The sequence below is a fragment of the Schistocerca cancellata genome, chromosome 3 (assembly GCF_023864275.1).
Source record: "Schistocerca cancellata isolate TAMUIC-IGC-003103 chromosome 3, iqSchCanc2.1, whole genome shotgun sequence".
NCBI classification, from domain to species: Eukaryota; Metazoa; Arthropoda; class Insecta; order Orthoptera; family Acrididae; genus Schistocerca; species Schistocerca cancellata.
In genome coordinates this window covers 561890038-561915940 of record NC_064628.1, presented here as the reverse complement: position 1 = coordinate 561915940, position 25903 = coordinate 561890038, and the positions used below count along the sequence as shown (strand labels likewise).

At 39.0% G+C, this 25903-nt stretch overlaps 1 protein-coding gene across 1 annotated transcript in view; it reads left to right on the top strand.

The window, feature by feature from the left end:
* LOC126175414 (cholinesterase-like) overlaps positions 1-21312 on the top strand; it is a 95509-nt gene extending 74197 nt beyond the window's left edge. Inside the window, exons 9-11 of the mRNA XM_049922212.1 lie at positions 12365-12497; positions 19471-19652; positions 21040-21312. Coding sequence (XP_049778169.1) covers positions 12365-12497; positions 19471-19639 — 302 coding nt within the window. The 3' untranslated portion in view covers positions 19640-19652; positions 21040-21312. The remainder of the gene's footprint in view (positions 1-12364; positions 12498-19470; positions 19653-21039) is intronic.
* The last annotated feature ends 4591 nt before the right edge of the window (positions 21313-25903 follow it).

Genomic DNA, 25903 nt, shown 5'->3' with positions numbered 1-25903 from the left:
GAAATCTTTTTCCAACTTTTCTACCAACGTTTTTGCATTTGCTCTTTTAATTGGGTATAGCTTAACATATTTACTAAATCCATCCACAACAACAAAAACATGGGTTCACCCACCTCTCGAAGCAGGAAGAGGGCCAAACAAATCACAAGCCAGTAATTCTAGGGTTTCAGTTGGCTCTACTGAATGCATATCCCCTTGTATTCTGGTGTTAGCAACACGGAATTTCTGGCACACTACACAAGATGCTAGACGCTTGACAACACGGCGGTACATGTTGTCAAACACAACCTTCTCTTTTAATTTGGCAATGCACTTCTTTACACCGTAGTGCCCATACCTCAGGTGTAAATAGTCGATTAGTAAGTCTACATGTTGTGAGGGAAAGCACAGCTTCCACTCTGAAACTCCTACATTTTTCCTTCTAAACAGAATACCTTTATGCAGACAATAGTATTGCAAAACCTTAGGATATTCGCATTTCCTAAATAGCTCTTCACTAATTTCAGTTGGTCATCTGCATTCTGCTCACGTCTCAAGTTCTTAATCACCCTCTTTAATGCACTTTCTTCCTTTACTTCGTGCAACGCAAACATTCGCACTTAACTTATGTCAGTTGCTACAATTCCCGCGTCATCACATAGCTCAGCACTTCTAGATAACCCATCAGCTACCAGATTGTCTTTCCCTTGAATATATCTAACCTCAACGTCAAACTGCTGGAGATACAATGACCATCTTATCAAACGAGCATTCCTCAGCTTACAGGTCTTTAAAAAGGTCAACGCCTTATGGTCACTGTAAACAATGATGTTGTGACCTAATAGATACTGCTTAAATTTCTGTACCCCAAATACAATTGCCAATGCTTCCAGTTCTGAGATGCCATAATTTCTCTCTGCTGCCTGTGAAGATCGACTTGCGAAAGCTATATTCTTGTGCATTTCTTGTTCGTTCTCTATTTCTACTTGGAATATCTCCACAGCTATACCATAGCCACTAGCATCAACAGACATACAGAATGGTTTTTCAAAATCAGGATGGTGTAAACTAGGACAATTAATGAAAGATTGTTTAAGCACCTCGAACGCCTGTTGGCATTCTGCTGTCGAAACCCATGGGGTATTCGTTTTCAGCAGGTGAAGACAGGACGCATTAAAAGCCTGATCACTAACAAAACGCCTATAGAAGCCGAAAAGCACGAACATCGATCTCAGCTGCTTCTTGCTTCTTCTTCTATGTTTAGCTTACTTTTACTAAGATTAACACCTTCGTCCCAATACCTTCTATTTTTCAGAACTCGTATAGGCAGCTCCCAAGTTTCATCATTAGTTACTACATGTTTGTCAATAAAAGGTACCGTGATTACTCCTGTTATCGGCAAGACCATTTTTAACTGGCTTCTTTCAAAGTCAACAACACACTGATATTTTGACAAGAAATCTATGCCAGTTAAAACCTCAATAGTGAGATTATTTAGAATTAAGCATGGATGATCAATTAAATTACCGTTAATGTTAAAAGGCAGCAAAGCTTCTTGTTTTACCGTTTTTGACACCTTGCTAGTAGCACCAATTATTCTTAGTCCTGATACCCTCATTACGGTAAGCTTCTCTTTACTAGGTAATGCATCAAAGAAGGACTGAGATATCGCACTCACCTCACTTCCACTGTCTAAGAGACAACGTACATTGATACCCAACATATTCACTATTATTATAGGGTGGATTATTCTAGGTTGTACAGGTGGTTCCTCAAACTCATCCAATAGTTCCTTTTGGATTTGTCTCCAACTAGAGTGATCGACATCTATCTTCATTACATTTAGGTCAAATTGTGTAGGGGTTTCCTGCATTACATTTTCAGCTGCCTTTTCCAGTCGGTCTATTAATTTTAAATCGAAACACCGCACGACTTCATTACATTTAGTTTGCTGAACATGACCCAAATTACTGTAGTCTGAGCGATTCGGCGCCTCCAGACCGGGCATAACACTAGTTACAGCTAAACCACTTTTACTATTATCGTCAGGTTCCTTCTCAGGTGACAACTGGTCACAGCTACTGGGTTCATCGACCCACAACTGGCTATCCTCTACATTCTCACTTACCTCCTGTCCTAAATCTATTAGTACAGTATCAACATCCTGCACAGGCACTTTAGATAAGAGCACATCATCCTTATCGTAAATATAAGCATGAATTTCTACTGCTTCTTCACCTGACAATTCAGTATTTTGTAGCTCTCCCCTACCGTTACGCTGCTGCGCCTTCTCTTTCTCTTCCCACTTAGAAAGCGTCTCTAACATGGTATCTATTAAATACTGTGAGTGATCTAATATGTCTGCTGTATCCTTAGATGCTACCGACCCCTCATCCACATGTTCAGTCTGAGTATTCTGATCTGTCTTACCAGTTACTGTAATTACTGGCTTAGGAAAAGTAACCGCCTGGTGAGCGCCAGTGCCCTCATAGACGGGAACTAGTTTTCCTGCCTCGGCCTACTACTGTTTCCTTTATTTCCATTATTGTTAACTGGCACAGCATTGCTTTCCGCACTGTTGTTTAACTGCATAATTTTGTTCGGAACAAAATTACTATCATTTGGATGCCATTGTTGGTTCTGATAATTATTTCTACAATTCCTACCTCTCTTAGGATGGCGAAAACCTACTGTTGTGATGTTTACATTGTCATTCTGCTCGTTCTTAAAATTACTACTAGTGTTATTACCATTTCTGTTATTACGTGCTTGCTCCTCATTGGCAGCAACATGCTCTACACGTTCCAAATACTCAATGAAACGATCAAGATTGTCTCTAGGGGCAGATATAATTCTAGTTTGCCCATACCATGGCAGTTTGGCTTCAAGACCTAGTATTATCATTTCAGGTTTTAGCTTTTCGGCCAAATGTGACAAACGTGAGATCCATGACCTGACAAACTCTTTAATAGATTTCTTGCCTGCATTGAAGCGTTTTCCACTCCAAAATTCCCTCAACACTCCATTATGCTTATTGCTAGACCAATACTCATTAATGAAACCTGTTTTAAATTCCGCTAATGTTTTACACTTCAACATAACATCAGCTGACCAACGCATGGCGTCACCCGCTAAATGGCTTCTAATAAATGAGATTTTCTCTCGTTCAGACCAAGTTGGTGGAACCACATCTTCAAAATCGTTCCAGAAATCTAGCGAGTGGATATTTTTATCTTGATCGAACCACAAGAACTGCCGACACCCGATAAAAGCGGCGTTTGCTGCTACAACTTGTTGCATACTACCAGAAGTTACCGAAGCTACTTTACTCTCAATGTTAGCAATGTTAGTACTAATATTTTCTACTCTCATTTCGACATTATCTACTCTTTGCACAATATGTGTAGTATCAGTTTTGATTGCATCTACTTCTGCTTGACATACGTTTACTTTTATATTAACATCTTTAAACCCACCTGAGCACAGTTCAGATTCCGCCTCGATCTTTTCTGTTAACTTGTGCTCCAGCTTCGCATCTTCCATTTGGAAGTCTTTGCGAACCTCAGAAACTTCGGATTTTACTATTTTATACATTTCAGATAACTGTTGAGCAACCTTTTTCTTAATATCCTCATGGTTGTAATCAGTTTTATAATTTAAACTGTCCAGATCCTCTTTCAACTTATTGCAGCCAGTCTTGAAGGAAGTTTCTAATTCAGCTTTATTTGGTTCTAATTTATTGTCCATTGCCTCAAACCGTTTATTAAAATTGGTTTTGCTGGCCACAATCCTGTTATTTACCTCAATTATATCAGATTTTTACTCAGCTGTCATTCTAGCATTACTGGCTGACATTTTTGCATTACTGGCAGCTATTGCTTGTTATATTACATTTAAATCAATAGCCCCAGTATCTTTGGGTTGCTCACTAGCTGGCTTTTTATCACACTCAGGTGACGAAAAACTAGCTCCAATACCACAATCATCAAAACGAAATGAAACATCTGATTGATCAATCATATTTAACTTATCCTTTTTAAACTCTACCGCCTCTGATGACTGTCTCGTTTTTAACTCATCAGATAAACTATCATCCAATAAATTAACAATTTCTGATTTGTGCTTTATTTGTGCTCTATTATTGAATCATTGCTCCTTTTCACACTACTGTCAGGAGACAATATCTCATATTTCACTTTAACATTACTATTTTCATGCATATTTACACTTGAACCGTTGTCTGGATTTACAGTTCCCTCAACAGACATAGGTTCTGATTTTAGTTTAACCTTAGTTTCTTCTGGCAGTTCCATCGCCGACAGTCTTTTAGTGCAGCTTAGTAAAAAATTTAACAGCTTTTCACTTAACTTAGTTCCTTCTGCACGACGTATGGCGTTGCCGGCGCGGCGTACCAGGATTACTGATGCGACGCAGCGCATTGAACTGCAGACGGAACTTCGACAGCTGCTGTGTGTTTGCGTGGCCCGCAACTGCAGGCACGGCTCCGGTTGCTCCGGCGGACGACTGCGGTGAGGTGAAACTGGCTTCTTGCGATGCCAGCAGTGCAGCTAGACTCAGCGCCAACTCCGTCAATCCAGATGCGTTGTTAATCCAATTGCGTCGTCCACATGCACACGTAACACTGTCTATCACTATTCCATTGCTCAGTTGCATGTCGCATTTCACTCCCGAATCTGAATATTTAAAAATCAGTTTCACTTTTACTCAGTTTCTTTCCCGACAAATGCACAATATGTGGGGCGGCGGGTGGAATAATTGTTAATGTTCCTATTATTTATTTAATGCTGTTGTTTGCTGTTCTCAACACTGGCTCTGTAACTACAATATTGGCAACCAGAAAGTGATTAGAAAAACGTGAAGCCTGTAATTAGAATTCCTAGTGCCCACTTCATCTGTGAAATACATATATAGCTACAGCATATAGCTCTGAGGAATTAGGAGATTGTCTGGGATTCATAATTAAAAACGATTCTCTCTAAAATGTTCACTATATTCTTAAAGTCACAGACCAAAAACAATCCACACAACCCAACTACCAAAGCAGTTCAGAGTCTAATGCACTGATGCAACTATAACTGTTCAAATTAAATGTTTAAGTGAATGCTCGCCCTAATTTGATGATAATGTTCATCAAATGCCACGCTAAATAATGGTAGAATGTCTGTCCTGCGGCAGCACGTGAAAATACGACATACGCAAACTAAAGGTAGATCATTAACGTCACCCCAAAATTAACGCTTCACTCGAAAATGATTTCATGGTTACGCGTATCCTGAGTAACTTATTACTGCATCCGAGGCTGTTTATATCAACGATACCGACGCGACGCGAATCCCGGCACAGGTGGTGCGCTAATCAGCGTCAGGAGAGAACTGGGGCCTTTCTTTCTTCTCGCGCAGCGTTCTTACATATAAAGCCGATGTGCGGACGGCTAAGGGAATGCCTGATCAAATCTGCTCTCCCGACTAGCCGCTGGGCTAGTAATGCTCCACTTTAAGTGATCGAATAAATCATTGCTTCCTTTGCTGATGGCCAATGAAGCTTTCAATTTAATTGTGCAATCAGCGCACAAGTAAGTAATCATAATAAAAGTCTGACGTGGCTAAGTCAAATATTTTGGGCGAGAGAATTAATTTAATCACACTACACGCGGTAGACGAGCTCTGAACTTGCTCTTTGGAGATACGCTATAGTTATAGTTTTATAGTTATTCTGTTGAAACTTCTCACATTTTTATGATTATAGCGGATCTCCCTTCTACTGAAATTGAAACATCCCAGCTTTATTTATTCGCCTACTTAATTTATCTCGCTTCCTTAATTTCTAAGACAAAAACCAGAAAATCATGAATTTCAACTAAAATTTTAATTTGTGAGATCCATAATACTGTTTATACTAAATTATTATGGAAAAGAATCGAAATATAAATTTTTAAGTTTCTAGCTCTTTTCTGTTGCGCCAATGATTCTTACAGAAAAACATCCAAATTTCGAAAATGATTAAAGTTATTGAACTGATATCCAACACATATTGATTTTGTATTACTCCTGACACGCTAGACACGTTTCAGGTTATTTACTTCATTTTAAAGTACTGCGCAATACTTATGACGTCAGAGCTAGCTAAAGCGGACTAGGCTGGCACACAATGGAAAGACTGATGTGAATTTTATAAGGCGTGAGTAGGCTGCTTCCCTACAACAGCACTCTCGACCAGAAGGTTCACACTATCGGTCTTAAAAGCAAAAACAAGTAGAGTACGTAATTATGTGTTATGTATGTTATGCAGAATGTAGTTCTCAATAATGAGTCGTTGTAGTCATTTAATTCTATAGGGTAATGTTGTCCGAAACCTAGATTAAAAGGAGTACAACACAGGAAATGATATGCTCACATTGTCTGGTTAAGACAAAGTATAATACTATATCCCTGTCTCTCCATATTGTATGTAATATATACGTATTTGAAAAAAACTATAGAAATTGGTTCTTCGAGGGCTGGATGTGAAGAAGCGAGACCTGAGTTATTGGGAGTTACTGAATAATAAATCGTAGAACAATTATATTATTGTTACTCTTATTTACATATCTGAACATCCACGAGCATATAAAGAGCACAAAATATAAAGCGTATGCTGAAAGCAACTAGCATTCGTAAAGATCGAATTAAGTTGTCATTCACTCAGTTGTAAATAGGTTTATGCCCCTATTTATTTTAAATTTTGTTAGACAATTATGTTACATTATTTTTTTAGACTATTTGATTTTACGTAAGTTATGTAGTCGTCTGCCAGTGCTGTCTAGCTATCGTCGCCTCAAGTAACCTATCGAACGTAGTGGTCGTCAATTTCGTTTCAATTCAGTAGTGGCCATACTTGCTTACTGTTGTGGCTAGGAATCCTGCCTACTCGCTTCGCTAGACAAACAATCAAACAACTTTTATTAATGAGTTTTATTAAAATAGGAAAATTACAATACTTAACTTTGACCAATGTGTCGCAAGCAAAGGGCGTCAAACAAAATAATTTCTCTTCTTCAGAATAGACAAATACAAGTCTGTGATACGTAGAGCTAGCTAACGAAGTGTCTGTCATTGGCACTGCTATCGAATTGCCTAGCACTGAAGCTGCTAATCAAGTGGCTAATCTTGAAGCTGCTATTGCCAATCGTTGACGCTGCTACTTAGGTGGGGCGTCACCAGTCGGCCACGGCGCTTATGTCCTCTTCACCTAGGTGCCGTAGCTGTCCCGTTGTGTTCTGGAAGGGAGGTCGGTTAGCGTAAGATTCGCTGTTGGCTGACTTCTCACAGCCGTCTTTTCCATGTGGTTACCGACTGGCTTGCCGGTGTTGACTTTACGCCGTAGCACTTACACATTGTCTATTTGAAATGCTGTGTTTCCTGATCGTTGTATTGACTAATGACAGCAATACTGCCCTCATACACTTCCCCCCATGAACCATGGACCTTGCCGTTGGTGGGGAGGCTTGCGTGCCTCAGCGATACAGATAGCCGTACCGTAGGTGCAACCACAACGGAGGGGTATCTGTTGAGAGGCCACACAAACGTGTGGTTCGTGAAGAGGGGCAGCAGCCTTTTCAGTAGTTGCAAGGGCAACAGTCTGTATGATTGACTGATCTGGCCTTGTAACAATAACCAAAACGGTCTGGCTGTGCTGGTACTGCAAACGGCGGAAAGCAAGGGGAAACTACGGCCGTATTTTTTCCCGAGGGCATGCAGCTTTACTGTAGGATTAAATGATGATGGCGTCCTCTTGAGTAAAATATTCCGGAGGTAAAATAGTCCCCCATTCGGATCTCCGGGCGAGGACTACTCAAGAGGATGTCGTTATCAGGAGAAAGAAAACAGGTGTTCTACGGATTGGAGCGTGGAATGTCAGATCCCTTACCGGGCAGGTAGGTTAGAAAATTTAAAAAGGGAAATGGATATGTTAAAGTTAGATATAGTGGGAATTAGTGAAGTTCGGTGGCAGGAGGAACAAGACTTCTGGTCAGGTGACTACAGGGTTATAAACACAAAATCATATAGGGGTAATGCAGGAGTAGGTTTAATAATGAATAGGAAAATAGGAATGCGGGTAAGCTATTGCAAACAGTATAGTGAACGCATTACTGTGGCCAAGATAGATACGAAGCCCACACCTACTACAGTAGTACATGTTTATATGCCAACTAGCTCTGCAGATGACGAAGAAATTGAAGAAATGTATGATGAAATAAAAGAAATTATTCAGATAGTGAAGGGTGACCAAAATTTAATAGTCATGGGTGACTGGAATTCGGTAGTAGGAAAAGAGAGAGAAGTAAACGTAGTAGGTGAATATGGATTGGGGCTAAGAAATGAAAGAGGAAGCCGCTTGGTAGAATTTTCCACAGAGCATAGCTTAATCATAGCTAACACTTGGTTCAAGAATCATAAAAGACGGCTGTATACATGGAAGAAGCCTGGAGATACTGACAGGTTTCAGATAGATTATATAATGGTAAGACAGAGATTTAGGAACCAGGTTTTAAATTGTAAGACATTTCCAGGGGCAGATGTGGACTCTGACCACAATCTATTGGTTATGACCTGTAGATTAAAACTGAAGAAATTGCAAAAAGGTGGGAATTGAAGTAGGTGGGACCTAGATAAACTGAAAGAACCAGAGGTTGTACAGAGTTTCAGGGAGAGCATAAGGGGACAATTGACAGGAATTGGGGAAAGAAATGCAGTAGAAGGAGAATGGGTAGCTTTGAGGGATGATGTAGTGAAGGCAGCAGAGGATCAAGTAGGTAAAAAGACGAGGGCTAGTAGAAATCCTTGGGTAACACAAGAAATATTGAATTTAATTGATGAAAGGAGTAAATATAAAAATGCAGTAAATGAAGCAGGCAAAAAGGAATACAAACGTCTCAAAAATGAGATCGACAGGAAGCGCAAAATGGCTAAGCAGGGATGGCTAGAGGACAAATGTAAGGATGTAGATGCTTATCTCACTAGGGGTAGGATAGATACTGCCTACAGGAAAATTAAAGAGACCTTTGGAGATAAGAGAACCACTTGTATGAACATCAAGAGCTCAGATGGAAACCCAGTTCTAAGCAAAGAAGGGAAAGCAGAAAGGTGGAAGCAGTATATATAGGGTCTATACAAGGGCAATGTACTTAAGGACAAAATTATGGAAATGGAAGAGGATGTAGGTGAAAGTGAAATGAGAGATACGATACTGCGTGAAGAGTTTGACAGAGCACTGAAAGACCTGAGTCGAAACAAGGCCCCCAGAGTAGACAACATTCCATTGGAACTACTGACGGCCTTGGGAGAGCCAGTCCTGACAAAACTCTACCATCTGGTGAGCAAGATGTATGAAACAGGCGAAATTCCCTCAGACTTCAAGAAGAATATAATAATTCCAATCCCAAAGAAAGCAGGTGTCGACAGATGTCAAAATTACAGAACCATCAGTTTAATAAGTCACAGCTGCAAAATACTAACGCGAAGCTAGATTAAGGTAGGGCAAATCCACGTTTCTAGCATTTGTAGACTTAGAGAAAGCTTTTGACAATGTTGACTGGAATACTCTCTTTCAAATTCTGAAGGCGGCAGGGGTAAAATATAGGGAGCGAAAGGCTATTTACAATTTGTACAGAAACCAGATGGGTCTTATAAGAGTCGAGGGACATGAAAGGGAAGCAGTGGTTGGGAAGGGAGTGAGACAGGTTTGTAGCCTCTGCCAGATGTTATTCAATCTGTATATTGAGCAAGCAGTGAAGGAAACAAAAGAAAAATTCGGAGCAGGTATTAAAATCCATTGAGAAGAAATAAAAACTTTGAGGTTCGCCGATGATATTGTAATTCTGTCAGAGACAACAAAAGACTTGGAAGAGCAGTTGAACGGAATGGAGAATTTTTTGAAGGGAGGATATAAGATGAACATGAACAAAAGCAAAACGAGGATAATGGAATGTAGTCGAAGTAAGTCGGGTGATGCTGAGGGAATTAGATTAGGAAATGAGATACTTAACGTGGTAAAGGAGTTTTGCAATTTGGGGAGCAAAATAACTGATGATGGTCGAAGTAGAGAGGATATAAAATGTAGACTGGCAATGGCAGGGAAAGCATTTCTGAAGAAGAGTAATTTGTTAACATCGAGTATAGATTTAAGTGTCAGGAAGTCGTTTCTGAAAGGATTTGTATGGAGTGTAGGCATGTATGGAAGGGAAACATGGACGATAAATAGTTTGGACAAGAAGAGAATAGAAGCTTTCGAAATGTGGTGCTACAGAAGAATGCTGAAGATTAGATGGGTAGATCACATAACTAATGAGGAAGTATTGAATATGATTGGGGAGAAGAGAAGATTGTGGCACAACTTGACTAGAAGAAGGGATCAGTTGGTAGGACATGTTCTGAGGCATCAGTGGATCACCAATTTAGTATTGGAGGGCAGTGTGGAGGGTAAAAATCGTAGAGGGAGACCAAGAGATGAATACACTAAGCAGATTTAGAAGGATGTAGGTTGCAGTAGGTACTGGGAGATGAAGAAGCTTGCACAGGACAGAGTAGCTTGGAGAGCTGCATCAAACCAGTCTCAGGACTGAAGATAACAACAACAACAACACTTCATAATAAATTACCTATGATGACAGCTGTTATTAGATAACACGAATATGAAATAAAATGTGTCAGTTACTAAGTTTTAACGACTTGACGCATTTGGCAACACGATACCTTTTACATGCATATTCATTCTAAAGGGTTGTTTTGGTTTATGTCAATAAGTTTTCCTCCTTATCTGAAAGTACATTTTTCAGTTTTAAGACCTCCGTTCTACTTGACTGGTTACAAACGATATAAAGCTATTTTACGTATACATTCTATATGGAAGGTATCATTTATAAAAATATTCCAAGAATATGTTATGCCGTTACAGCAATTGCACTACTCAAGAAATTTTTATAGTATGTATCCGGTAATTACAATTTCGTATTTATTTTTGAACTCTGCTAAAATTTTATGTACATTTTTTTATTTTGGATCTGTAATTTAGTTTCCTGTAAGCAGTTGTACATTGCTACATTCTTATGTGCAGTTATATACCCGAGGCCTGAAGACGGCTCGATGTGAAGCTAAGCAGCCGAAGTAAAAATTTATTTGCGAACTTGGCTTCGAGGATTTTTAATCCTTAATACAAATATTAATACATAGGGATCGACGATCGTTCTTTCAGCGGTCGACTGCTGGTTCGTTCTGTATTCTTTGTCGGCGCGGAGTTTCAGCATAGCAGGATGCCACTAACTTCGAGCTGTTGTACAAAACTGCAGCAGATGGAAGGGTGGAGTTTCCGTCCCTCCATCTACAACAATAATTGGTGAACAGTGTTGGGTGACATATTTTTCCCTTTATCGTGAGGAACGCCGTGTATATTTTGGCATATTACATTTCATGTTACTTATGGCAATGAACTGACCCTTGTCGAATTCCGAAACATGACGACAAACTTCTTATCCCGTCCTCTGTACACGCACTGTTGCTATTTTCACATGGCAATGGAAGCACGTTAGACACAAAATAACCATAACGTACCCAAATTCTTCTCCATCGATAGAAATTACTTTTTTCTGTGCCAAAAATAGAAAAAAAGCAAATAAGCGTGTGCAAAGATCAAATTTTAATCAACATGTCCCACAGACTTCGAAATGCGTGAATTTCAGTAAGATAGTGTTCGACAGAGATAAAATTTTCATGGTGCTACACTGTCCATTCTCGTCAGTGTATTTTCGTATATGACGTAATTAATGGACCCTCTTTAGTTTCCCCAAGTCAAGTCAAGCCTCTCCATAGGGTGGTAAGACACCTGTTTATACCATGTGGAATAGTGGCCACCTTATTTTCTTCTATTTTAGCTTAAAAATAGTTCGGTTAAAGCAAGTACATTAAATTCTGTCTCAGAGTATGTCATTACTCTACACGTTAAGTAAAATTATCTGAAATCTCACAATTAGAACTCTTCTGTAAGAAAAATATTTTTAAAAAGACAAAAGATGCGGGATACGTTTTTCAGTAACGAAGCTTTGGATGGTCTGTTTGTGATCCATCCCAAGATAGAGGCTGATTCTTTATTCCAGCGAGGTAGGAATGACGCCGAAGGGTTTCCTTGTAACAATGGTAACCCCTGAACACTTTTGTAAGATCATGGGGGACAAATTTTTAATTTGTTTCTGTGGAAAGAGAGAGAAAAATTTGAAAGTCTATTGTTTGTTTCTGTCATTCTTTGTCAGAATACTGCCATATCCAGTACACTAGTTTCAATGTGAACATAACCGTACCTTTTCTGTGTGCCATTTTTCTTTTCTTCTTTTCAGGAGTTTCACACGGAGGAGAGCTAGCTCTTCTTTTCATGAGAAAAGATAAAGACTATAACTTAGATCCTGAATCAGAAGAAGACAAAGTGCGCAGGAATACACTGCGTGTTTGGACGAACTTTGCAAAATATGGGTAAGTGTTTTTGTTGATTAAAACTGGGAATCTGAAAACTAAAATCGCGTAATTAGAGTGCGCTTTATCAACAATTAAGTCACTAGCAATAGCATACTGGCAGAATTGGAGGAAGCAGGTGAATTTGAGATTAATACCATCACCAGTCTGAACGCAGCAAGTCTATGGTTCAGAGCTGTGAATTTGTCCCCCATATCGACTCATTTCACCGATGGAATACGATGATTGTATTTTAGACAAGAAATTAACATCATCCCAGCTTTCACTCACTTGATACCTGGAACTTCGTACCCGAAAATCACGTTAGCAGTAATAAAATAAAGATGGAGGACAGAAAAGTCGGGAAAATTGCTTGGAAAGCAAAAGCTTCAAAAGTGGCACAATGTAAAAAAGAAGTCCTTTACTGTAACGGTATTCCGTCAGCTGCTTGGCAGGATACTTCGTACTGTACCAAAGAATTTGGAACAAATGATATTTACAAACGCCATTCACGTTGAAATGTATGTGCTAAGGTCTGGTCAGGGTAGATCCAGAAAATAAAGTCGATAGTTGTCAATCGAAAGGTGGAATGAGTATAATATCTTTGTGTAGGAGGATCTTTGATGGTTAAGAGAGCCGAATGCGTGCAGTAGAAAACAGAGGAGTCGCAGCCAGGTGCCCGGAGGAAGTCGACGTGTGGTCATAGCTTTAAGGTATGACTCGCAATGCGCAGCTTACACTGAGCAAACATTAGCAGGTTAATGGGAGAAGCTATATAATTATTTCAAAATGGTTTTTGTTAGATAACGTTCAGAGTTAGGATTTGTATTTGCAAGGTTTGACGCAGTAAGCATTTTTTTAAATTTTTTGTAAGAGTAATTCGTGCTTCAAAAATGTTGTAAATGGTAAGTTTGTGTACAACTTAAAATTTTAACAATATATATATTGAGATCAACATTGTGTTTAAATCTAACAGGCCCAATCATAATCCACATCCTTTGCTTGTATCGAATATGAAAATGAGTAGTAAAGTTAAGTTACCCACCAAAGAAAGAACGTAAAGAAAATGAGGCCTCTAAGCAATATATGTGTGCAGTTCATGGTTTGAAATCGATTTTGGTATAACTGAAGTTAGCAGAGCAAAGTTATTTCAAATAAATATTTTGTACCATTCCACAACTGGCATTATTCAAGTCAAGATATAATTTCATTAAGTAAACTTCAGTGCCAAAAGTAAATTTTTCAGTACCACCTTAATGCCATTGCACAAACGGCATTATTCTCTTAAACTTGATTGCTGAGTCAAATACATGTTTCATTACTGGCAAAATGGAGGAGTGCACAAAACACGTTCACAGATGCAGTCACATGCGGGTTTGTTGAATAATTATTTAAAGATAATTATATCTTTGACACTTTCAACGAGTTGTACGTCCCCGTGAATACATACCTTACAGTTTAAAAACTCAACATGTATTAAAACTAGAAGGGAGTCACTCCAGTTTACGATTTTGTATTTTACTCCATGAAAAATAACAACGATTCTAATTTTACGAAGACATTATTATATCACATACCCAAAAATTCCTCAGTTATTAAGAAAATACTTCCGGTTGCAAAACGACAGATTACAGAAGCATTTTTAAATAGGTAACTAGTGGCAAAGAGCAAAGGAAAACCACGGTAATGGCACAGAACAGTTAAGAGGACGACAAACTTGAAAATTTAGAAATCACAGGAGAAGAGCCGCCATGTGAAGTAGGTACACTCTGTAAAAAGCATCTAAACACTCGTCCTAAGAAATAATTCCCTGTAAATGCACAAATATAGGAAAGTAATGTGTACTGCTGGGTTATTAAAAACGAGGGAGAATGCAAAAAAAGGTTTAGTAACTTCGAATTACATAATATTTATAAAATTAATTGAAGAAGTAAATTAGAAAATGAAAGCTGTTAATGGTGTGTCAGTGACACCATCCCAAGTAGCTGTCAGTTGGTGTGAGACGACCAGAGACTTACAATGTTGAGTAATGGGATTAGATGGTACTATAAATGAGGTTAATAAGCAACACATAATCGATAATTAAATTATTCCTTTCTGCTAGATTAACTACATACTGTCGTTAGTTACTACTTGTAAAAGCATCAATACCAAGTAATTAATGTTACTGTAACAGCAACTTCGTTGCACAGCCTGGGTAAGGAGTTATAGAGTGATGGTGCTACTCATTGAGGAACTGCTACCTTGCAGATTATGGCAAGATTATCTCTGGCTTTCAGGATTTCTCTCCATAAGTAGATAACGGTTTGGTCACCATTCAATGCAGCATTCGGACAGAAACTTTTTTACATCTTCCTACTGACCAATTAGGATCACGTAACAACTTCATTTCGTCGTCTTCCCTGTTTTCTGTTTTTCCAGTACTCCTTCGTGTTCTCCCCATGTTCTCTTACTGCTTACTTCTAATGGCTTGAACGTCTTTTAAAATCAGTACTTCATTTTTTAAAATTTCTTTCTGCTGTTTCCGAGCCTTTACTGTTTTTCTTCAGTGCTTTCATTATCTGTGATACTGTCGATGTATATGGTGTCCAATGATGAATGGTCTATATTCAGGGATATGACAGGAACGATCATGTGAAGCAAAAAATTCTAGTAAACTTTGGCTCTAAAACACATGTCTTGAAAGCTATCGGTACTTCTTCACCTTCGATACTGACAAAGAAATGTCTTCTACTGCAAGCTCTTTGTCTTCCACGTTTTGAGAGGTTGTGTTACAGACCAAAACAAGAAAAAGTGTCCAGTAAACATGGTCTCTTGAGTGCATACCTTCAGGGCTATGAGAACTTGTTCGTCTTCGCTACTGTGAAACACACCTCTTCAAACTGAACAAGAGCTCATAGCTCTTAAGTTATGTATTCCAGAGTCCATGTCTATTACGCTCTTTGGCTTCGATTGAAGGTTCCTGTCACAAAGTCGGATATTGACCATTCCTCCTGGGGTACCCTGTTTACAAACACTCTGGTCATATCGAAGTGATGCAGTGTTTTACTTTTCTTTTTCTGAATAAGCCTTTCTTGTTGGAGATATCTTTTTTCTGACCCTACGCTTTTTCCATTTTATTAACTGTCATTCCTACTGACAATTTTTCCAGTCAGTTCTACTGTATTATTCCTCCCAGATACTTAAATCAGCTAGATCGCTTTATTTTACTTGTTTCTCTGTGTGTGTTCTTTCCTAGATTTTTTATGCGTGTTACGAATCGTTCCCACTGATATTTTGAGACCAGTTCTGTTAGCCGTTTTTCAAGAAGATTAACTGAAAGTATAGCAAAATCGTCTGCAAAAACCAGGTAGTATACTTTCATTACATTTTTTTCCTTCCTAGAATTGTTGGCTGAGTTTCAGTGAGTTTTAGCCCCAAATTGCAGATTATTATGTACAATGTTTTACAGATCTCCTTGTTTTTTTCTAAAACGCGGTTGAATGGTAAAGGTGTTAAGCCATCCACTGTCTATCACTAAATTGTGTTCCAGTGATTGAGATACTTATCCCATAGATTTAACTTTAGGTGTCGTATTTCTTAGAGTTTCAAGAATTAGTTCGTTAACTTTGCTGTAACACCAAATTTTCTAATGGTTTAATTTAGTGATTCTCTGTCTACTGAACCAATATTTTCGAGAATTCAGTAAAGATGACACTGTTATAGGTTTGCTTTTAAATAAAAACGCTGTCCTGTGCTACATCTTTGTTTCTAAAATTACCCTGATCTTCTCCCACTTGTTTGTATTAAGTTCCTGTCCAGGGTAATTTTTGGTAATATTGTCCGCCTTCTTGGCTGGTTGGAAACGTGCTCGCCTTCTGTGCAACGGGCCATGTTCGATCCGTGGCCGGGTTGGAGATTTTCTCCGCTCGGAGACTGTGTTTTGTGTTGTCCTCATCATCATTTCATCCTCATCACCTGCTCGCAAGTCACCCAATGTGGCGTCGACTGAAATAAGACTTTCACTTGGCAGCCGAACTTCCCTGGACGGGGCCTCATCTCTTAGATAATATTTTGTATATCACTGGCAGAGCTGACATAGTTTTGTAATTGGTGAAATTTGGCTGTCTCCCTTTTGAAGTAATGGCTGGAGCACTGCTATTTTCCAAGTTTCTGGCATTTTTTCTTATTTTGCAATTGTTCTCAAAAACAAGTGTAGTACATTTATAACCTTGTTTTGAGACTACTTCAATCATTCTGCTGTAAGGAGTTTTCCACGTGCTTTGTTTTTCAAAATGTTCAAATGTGTGTAAATTACTAAGGGACCAAACTGCTTTAGTCATCGGTCCCTAGACTTAAACACTATGTAAACTAACTTAAACGAACTTATGCTAAGAACAACACACACACCCATGTCCGAGGGAGGAGTCGAACCACGGGGGGAGGGGCCGCGCCGATCGTGACATGACGCCTCAAACAGCGCAGCCACTGCGCTCGGCGTGATTTGTTGTCTTTGAGTGTTCTTATGGCTTAATGAGTTTTTATCCCTGTTGGTGGAAAATCTTCCTCATGCTTTCTTGGTGTTGAAGGATGTTTCAGTTAAATTGTTGTAGCTGGAGAGTTTACAAGAACTTGTCTGAAATTAGTTAACATTTCACGCACCCACTTGTTATTTAATCCTACCTTGCCTTCTTCTTCTTTGAAAGAAATCCTGAAAGAAAGGCTGATACAAATTTATTATATAATTTTCGATGTAATTTTTCAAATGCATTTTGATTTTCGGCATTATATTTTATGTTTATTTTCTTTGTTGACTGAGTTGTTCCAGTGTTTCTTTAACATCTGCGTTTCCTCCATTTTTGGGCTGTTTGTTCTAGTGTTTCTTCATGTGCGCTCTTTTATAGTTGGCCAATACTAGTCTTTTCTCTGTTGCTCCAGTGCCTTGTTTCATTTGACTCGTTTACTGGTCTCAATTTCTTCTTTAAATGTTTACCTTATTTCTGTTGTAATATTGATCCTGTCTGATTGTACCTGATTACTTTCTGAGTTTTCTTTTTGTTTCGAATGGGAGAAATCGTATTTTTACCTTACAGAGACAACAGAAATTCTTCCAATCTATCTGTGGCATGAATTGGTAAACCAGTGTTTAATAGTATTAGTTGAAAACAGTCTTCGTTGCAATTTTAGTTTTCTGTATTTATCAGCTACGAGTTTCCCCTTATTTCGGCATCTTCAGGCTTATATACATAGAAAACAGAGAACAAATGCATCTATTTAAGGATCGCGGTCTCGTTGTGCAGACTTGGATAACTAAAAGCATGTATAAACAGATCAAATACGGAAAGAGCAAATACCTTAATTCGGTATTTCTTAGGAGGATCTTTTAGACAGATCTTAGAAACGGATAAGAGAATTGATCAATGATAGAACACTCAGAATGTAATCATATTGCTGAAGCCTTCTGATAAGGCCTTACCTTTCTAGATGGACGTGAGTGACTCCAAACCCGCATACCGTGTACGCCTTCACAGGAGCAAATAATAGAATAAGATGGGGCTTAAGTAGTTAGCATAATGCACCACAGCATCGTGTGCTAGTACTGACCTCATTAGATGGCACTGCCACGCCGCTGCTGGTAAGAATGAGAGATCGTAAACAGGATACACGCTGCCACTAAGAACTTCATAAATCTAATGCACATAAAACATTTATAAGATATAATTACTAGAAGCAACACCTGTGCATTAATTTATACAAAAATTATGACAGAGTAAAAATACAAAAGAAGGCGGCACCGCATCTGCATGTTGTATTATACATCCTGGTATTGTATTTTAAATGTCACATATTTGGTTTCATATATTGAGTCTGATATACCTCATTATGTCTGAGCTCTGAATGTGTTCCAGGATTATGTAAGAGTTAGATATAAATGAGAATGGACATAAGCTTTCCGGATCACCTCTCCTACCAATCTTGCATACTGTATAAGAGTATATACCCGTACGATCTGTCGAATTTTACCTTATCATCTTTGCCGGCTCAAGATCATAGGTGGCACGGGGATGCCCTTTCGGCTAGGCAGTGATGTGCAGTTTTGTCGCCTACAACAAGGGCAAGTAGACAATTCGCGGAATCAGTTCACGGAATGAACAAGTATGAGTAGAAGCTCAGAAACGTTGTCGCGAATACTGCGAGAATTATTTGCTGCTTGATTAATATTTTGCAATACGGAACAGTATACTTTTATTTATGACGTACATAGGAAATCTTAAGCGGCAGTGGCTAACCCAACTTAAATGATGAATACTTGTGTGCTCATGTATTCTGTACGGACTAGAGATGGACATTGAGACATTTTATCAACACAAGGCAGAGAACTTAGTGTTTATCATGAATTGTTTAATATTAATTTTACGATCGATTCTCATTAAAGTATGTTTAGAAAGTCATGCTAAAGAGTCACGACTGAGAGGACACGTGTCACATAGGTGTACAGGTATGGAAGTTACTGCAGTGATATGTATATCTCGGGAGTAAGTATTCCACTAACGCTGTCTACAAATAGTCCTATGCAAGATCAGTGCGATAGCTAACAACTGGTCCAAAGTCTTAATGAGCCAATAAACAGTTCATACAATCGTCAAACGAACGTGCAGCTCGGAATGTTTACGACCTGAGATTTCTTCCAGTTACTGGACACTGCTCTACGGTGTACTACAGAGCTTAGATCTCTTTTCTTACGTTAACACATGAATTGCAACACCCACATCTCTTGACGCGAACTCAGTTTGTGTTTCCTGTTTAAAAACAGGAATATAGAAAGTCATATCTCATAATTTGATTATGCATGGGATAATATATAATTATACTGCTCAATATCTTTGGATTGACCATATTAGAGATATACCTTAATGTAATCACTCTTGAATATGTTATGAGTAAATTATTTTTTGTCTTATTTGCGTTTACCTCTGAGGATGTGCTATCGTGCATCTATTGTGTGTCTGAATAGGAACCCCACCCCTGAGGCGGACCCTGTGGTGTGGGAGCCGTACGACCTGAGCAGCCGCAGCTACCTGCTGATGCAGGCCAACTTCTCGCTCGCACACGACAGGCTTGGCGAGCGCATGGACTTTTGGCGTGAGAACGTGCCACTGCTCCCGTTTCCCGACACCTTGTGATACACCACAAGAGGTAAAAACCGACATGGATAAAAAATCTTTCTGGTGAACTGTTAACGATGGGTGAAACCGTTTGGTCGTGTGTCGGAACAATTGTAGTCGAAGATCCTAGCGGGAACAATTACGAAGAAGTCTTGACTAAACCCCTAAATCAAAGAATCAGCGGAAGTACTCATACAATTGGCGGTGTATTATTACGTATGCTTGGGATGTACTCATCATCAAAATTTTCATTATGTGTTAGAATTTGACTTTGATGCGAACTTACAAGAACTACAGTAAATCATTCCGTCTAATTTTGGGTCTAGCTGTGTTTCTTCGTCCTATATGTTTATATTTTTGTAGTATTTTTGGTAATTTCTCGTCCTCCATACTAGTGATGTGTTTTAGGTATTTCCTTCTTTGTAGTTATACTTATTCTCATTCAGAGACATTTATTAATATTCTCATCGTATTTCGCGATTCCCTTAACGATCTTGACTTGTGTATCTGGCAACGTCTGAGGAATCTCATCACCATACTCCACATTCTTAATGCATCCTGCTCCATTACTTTCCCATTTTTAGACTTAATTTTACTTTTCCGATAAAATTCCACCGCCTTTTTTTGTTGGCAAACAGCGAAAATTTGTTTAAAGCACAGATTCTTTGATACTGATGCAGTGTTCGCTGAAAACCATTTTCTGTTAAAAATAATTACGTCATCTGCTATACCACTGCGAGTATATAATCTGGATTTTCTGGAATAGTATATAGTCTGCATTTTCAATAGGATTTCGGCTATGTATATATCCACAGTTAGTTATGAAAAATACTGCCCTTGCCTTAAATCTAGATAGATTGATGCTCTCTCCATTAGTTTTGCCGCCGGTAGACGTATGTGACTTTTCGTATTTGCTCTTCATGACGTCTGTTAAATATTTAAGAAAAATTCATGCTTTCAAGTGTTTGGAAGAAACTGCGTCTTTTAACACGATTGGAATCTTCAATGAAATCGACGAAGATTATATGTGTTTGCTTACAGTACTACATACGTTTTTCATAAACTTAACCACGCTAGTTGTGTCATGAACAGGTCTTCCCTCTCATGAATCCGGATTGCTCCTTGAAAGTGAATTAAGAATTTTTCTTGAATCCTGTTTTAAAAATTTTGCAGTTTTCTTTGTCTGTTCTATTCAGTATGTTCAGGTGAAGATCGCTCTCACAAATCATTTCGACCCGCCTTCTGTCTTGACTACAAAGAGTCTCATTCTATGCTTCCACTACAGTGGAATGTGCTCTCCAACACGTATTTATAAGTATTGTGAATCCGCCGATTATTTTATTTGATAGGCCGACATTGCCGCAAAGCCAATTAATTTTCACCAAATGTTTATATACTATTTTTTTTTCCTTTTGCAGACATTCGCTAACACAGAAGAAGAGGAAAAAACAGCACACTATGGGTGAATAATGACTGTTAAAATGGATTTCTCAAAGAATTTGATTCAAAATTTGTGATGCATATCTACTGAATCGGGAATGTCATACTTTTAAGTTTGTCAGAAATGTGGATGTAGACATTTCTACGTATAATTCACACCTTCATCTCAGAAATGCAAAGAAATTTCGGAGGACACCAACAAGTGAAGCTGAATACTTACACCTGCCAAAAACCTATTGGCCTCAGATTTGTTTTCAGTTCCTCAATGTCTGAACTTGAAGAAATTATTAATAAAAACACTATGCATTAATTTACAGTGTCAGTTCTTATTTACTGTTACACGATACAACTGAAACGAGTTGTCTGTGAACAACCTTTGCAGACGACAGACCAAGATGATTGATTGTTAATTTACAGCACTGTCAGCACAGAAACAATAAATAGGTCTACACGGCCAATGATTGCGCAGATCGTTTCTTCTTTTGTTGGAAATACGACATACCTCAGCACTCGTCGCTGGCGGTCTTATGCAGTGTTTTAATGCTGCCCGTCAGAGTAACTTCTTAAATTAAAGTTAGCAATTTATTGAAAATGTAGTCACATATCTTGTTTTAAGTAAATAGTTATTTAGTTACCAGTGGAGGATAAGATTATAGAATGGAAGGCACAAAAGGTTGATTACATTGACCACCAAGTATTCTCGAATGGTGAAGAACAATTGCATTATTAAAGTTAATGTATGAATTTAAAAAAGAAATGTGGTGCCGAAATACCTGAGAGTAGTGAAGTGTAAAAACGTTTTGACATACTTTCCAGCATATACAGACATAATAAACAAGGTAAATGAAAATTTGCTAATATGTTTTAAAGTTACCTAATTCTTTCTGTATGTTCAACGTACGCTCAGTGTCCTTTTCAAATTAGGCTAGAGATTTGTCTAAACCTTTTAGTACGAATGAAGTTACAGTTGAGGGGAGCCAGGTTCATTGACGGATGCTCTCCATTTTGAAACCTGCTACTATTGTCGGTTCAGACAATACAAACAACGGTAGGCATTTGGAACATTCGCGAGTAGCTCGTGAACATGTCAAATTCCGTCAACACTATAAATACTTAGGCATGCAATTCTCTGACACTGGGTGTCAGTCCATACAGAAATGTGGATAGCAGCAAGGAGAAAATGTTTTCACTGATTCGTTCTTCACAAAAATGCTCATTTAGATTGCATGTCTTTGTAAAAGTATCAGGAGCTACTTTTATTAATATCGCTGTTCTCAGCGATAAAAAAACATGTTGATTCTCTGTGTATCAACAAAATTGATTCCTCAGGACCATGTCCAACTCTTCTATGAAATAAAGAAGCATATCATAGTTTCATATGAAAGTGACGCCTAACGCCATTTGCATCATACTCTTAATCACAATGCCTCTGTCCAAGTAACAGGTAAGATACTGTGGATTTTCCTTCTCATTGGCTTCATCCGGACGATCTCAATTCACTCTATTCTCTGTTGTGATACCGTGTACACAGGCTTGGGTAAAGCAAAACATTCTTCTTAGAACCTCAGCTACTCATTACACGCTTGGAATTTCTAAGTTCTAATACAAAACTTCTAACATGACAGCTTGTCTTCATATATACTCAGAGCAAAGACAAGTAGGAAATTCTTTTGGATCATTATACACATTCTCTCCTCACTATAGACTGAGACTGAAATTTACTGTCATTGTTGTGGTGTCTGTTGACTATAGCTACAGCCTGCTTTTTCCGAGACGTCTTCGACAAGTCGATTTATAATAACGGCAGTTACTTGAAAATTTGTAACAAAGAATACTGTGCCATTATCAAACCTCAATTACATTTAACATATTTTTAAAATCACTTCTCTCACAAACTATTAACGGTGGTTGGTGGATACGAAATTTTTTCCCATCACTGCAGTAGAGCAGCATTTCTAAATCTTCCACCATTTGTTACTCTATTTTCAGTGATAATCTTAATTCCTCCCATTTTCCTAATACAATATAATTCGACGATAAAGCTAGAAAGTTGCTGATTTTGAAACTTACCAAAATAAGCAAATCTGTTGCCATTTCACAATATCTATCCGCTACAATGTCAAAAACAGAATCGATGGCACTTTATTGCTCTCTCTCTCTCGCAGAGGCAGCGCGCGAACATACTCCCGAAGGTCTCTCACCTGCTGAAGACTGAAGTTTGGGGAGAGTGGATTGTTGAGCTTTGGGCACTGAAAACATGAGCATTTCGTATGCTACCACGATGCGTTGGCTGCTTTTAAGAGAAAATAAAAATCTCAGCTAATTATCAAAAGACAGCTTACAGTGTTTATTTCCTATATTCAGCCCTTCCTTCGAAAAGCTTTGCCTGGCAACCCAGACCCAAGGGAGCCGCTAATAATTATAAAAGATGTTTTTAAATAGCGGTGAAAAGCTATTTATTAGATATGATAAGCAGTACTGATACAGTAACATTTATAAGCGCATTATATCCGTGTAAATGCGAATTTTAACGTTTCATTTTGTCCGAACGTATTTTGCCATACTTATCTTTCAGTAAATTGATCAATTTTTTTATTAATTTTTGTTTTGTGTCGGCGTCTCTATTTTTATTCGTGACACTCTTTCCTCACAGCATACGATTTTTAGTGTTGAAACACTGCTAACAATTGGCTTCCTTTTTGCCTCTCTCCGGCAGTTCCTGTTGCTGACTTATGCAGGATTTCGATTGTTAATGACTTTCTATCCAAGGCTTTTCTCACTTCGCGCTTGAGCCTCCCTCGAAAGCGCCTTCTAAAAATGGTTCAAATAGCTCTGAGCACTATAGGACTTAACATCTGAGGTCATCAGTCCCCTACACTTATAACTATTTAAACCCAACTAACCTAAGGGCTTCCCACAGATCCATGCCTGAGGCCGGATTCGAAACTGCGACCGTAGCAGCAGCGCGGTTCTGGACTGAAGGGCCTCAGCCGCTCGGCCACAGCTGCCGGAAAAGCGCCTTCTCTTTCTGTTGAATTTTGTTGTGGGGAGCTAACTCTGTGGGTCCGTCTTCGTGGCTTGGAGCACTTTTCACTCCGCGTGTGAGGTTTTCCCGGAAAGAACCTTCTCTTTCCCCTACTGTTGAAATCGTACTAGAGAGTCCCCGCCTTCTAATGCCTAACTGCCATCCTTGATCAGTCTTCATTTGAATACGCTTGCCAAGAACCCACAGGCTTCCGAGGCATAACTAATTACGGCTCTATTTTCCTTGAAATAGTCTCGAGCCACCAACGCGTCAAACGGAAGATCATCCTACCACTTAAGAGGAAGCACTGCTTCGCTTGCATACCAATCCCCATTCATAATCAGAGGGTTACGGTGTCGCCGGCCGGTGTGGCCATGCGGTTCTAGGCGCTACAAACTGGAACCGCGTGACCGCTACGGTCGCAGGTTTGAATCCTGCCTCGGGCACGGATGTGTGTGATGTCCTTAGGTTAGTTAGATTTAAGTAGTTCTAAGTTCTAGGGGACTGACGACCACAGATGTTAAGTCCCATAGTGCTCAGAGCCATTTGAACCATTATTTTGGTTACGGTGTCCTGTGTCCTCGCAACCATATTAGGGATTCCCCGAATCCTAGTACATTCAGCTGCATTACGCTTTCCAACGCTTCTCAGACAAATTCTACGAAGTAGGCTTATTTGCACTCTCCTATTCACGTTGGTGTGTAGAATATATGAGTCTGGCGACATACCATCTGACTCATGCATCGAAGCTGATTACAAGAATAATATACAGAGGAATGGAAAAGAAAATTGAGAATGCGCTAGGTGACGATCAGTTTGATTTTAGGAAAAGTAAAGGGACGAGAGAGGCAATTCTGACATTGCGGCTAATAATGGAAGCAAGGCTAAAGAAAAATCAAGACACTTTCATAGGATTTGTCAACCTGGAAAAAGCGTTCGACAATATAAAATGGTGCAAGCTGTTCGAGATTCTGAAAAAAGTAGGGGTAAGCTATAGGGAGAGACGGGTCATATACAATATGTACAACAAGCAAGAGGGAATAATAAGAGTGGACGATCAAGAACGAAGTCCTCGTATTAAGAAGGGTGTAAGACAAGGCTGTAGCCTTTCGCCCCTACTCTTCAATCTCTACATCGAGGAAATAAATGATGGAAATAAAAGAAAGGTTCAGGAGTGGAATTAAAATACAAGGCGAAAGGATATCAATGATTCGATTCGCTGATGACATTGCTATCCTGAGTGAAAGTGAAGAAGAATTAAATGATCTGCTGAACGGAATGAACAGTCTAATGAGTACACAGTATGGTTTGAGAGTAAATCGGAGAAAGACGAAGGTTATGAGAAGTAGTGGAAATAAGAACAGCGAGAAACTTAACATCGGGATTGATGGTCACGAAGTCAATGTTGTTGTTGTTGTTGTCTTCAGTCCTGAGACTGGTTTGATGCAGCTCTCCATGCTACTCTATCCTGTGCAAGCTTCTTCATCTCCCAGTACCTAATGCAACCTACATCCTTCTGAATCTGCTTAGTGTATTCATCTCTTGGTCTCCCCCTGCGATTTTTACCCTCCACGCTGCCTTCCAATACTAAATTGGTGATCCCTTGATGCCTCAGAACATGTCCTACCAACCGATCCCTTCTTCTGGTCAAGTTGTGCCACAAACTTCTCTTCTCCCCAATCCTATTCAATACTTCCTCATTAGTTATGTGATCTACCCATCTAATCTTCAGCATTCTTCTGTAGCACCACATTTCAAAAGCTTCTATTCTCTTCTTGTCCAAACTATTTATCGTCCATGTTTCACTTCCATACATG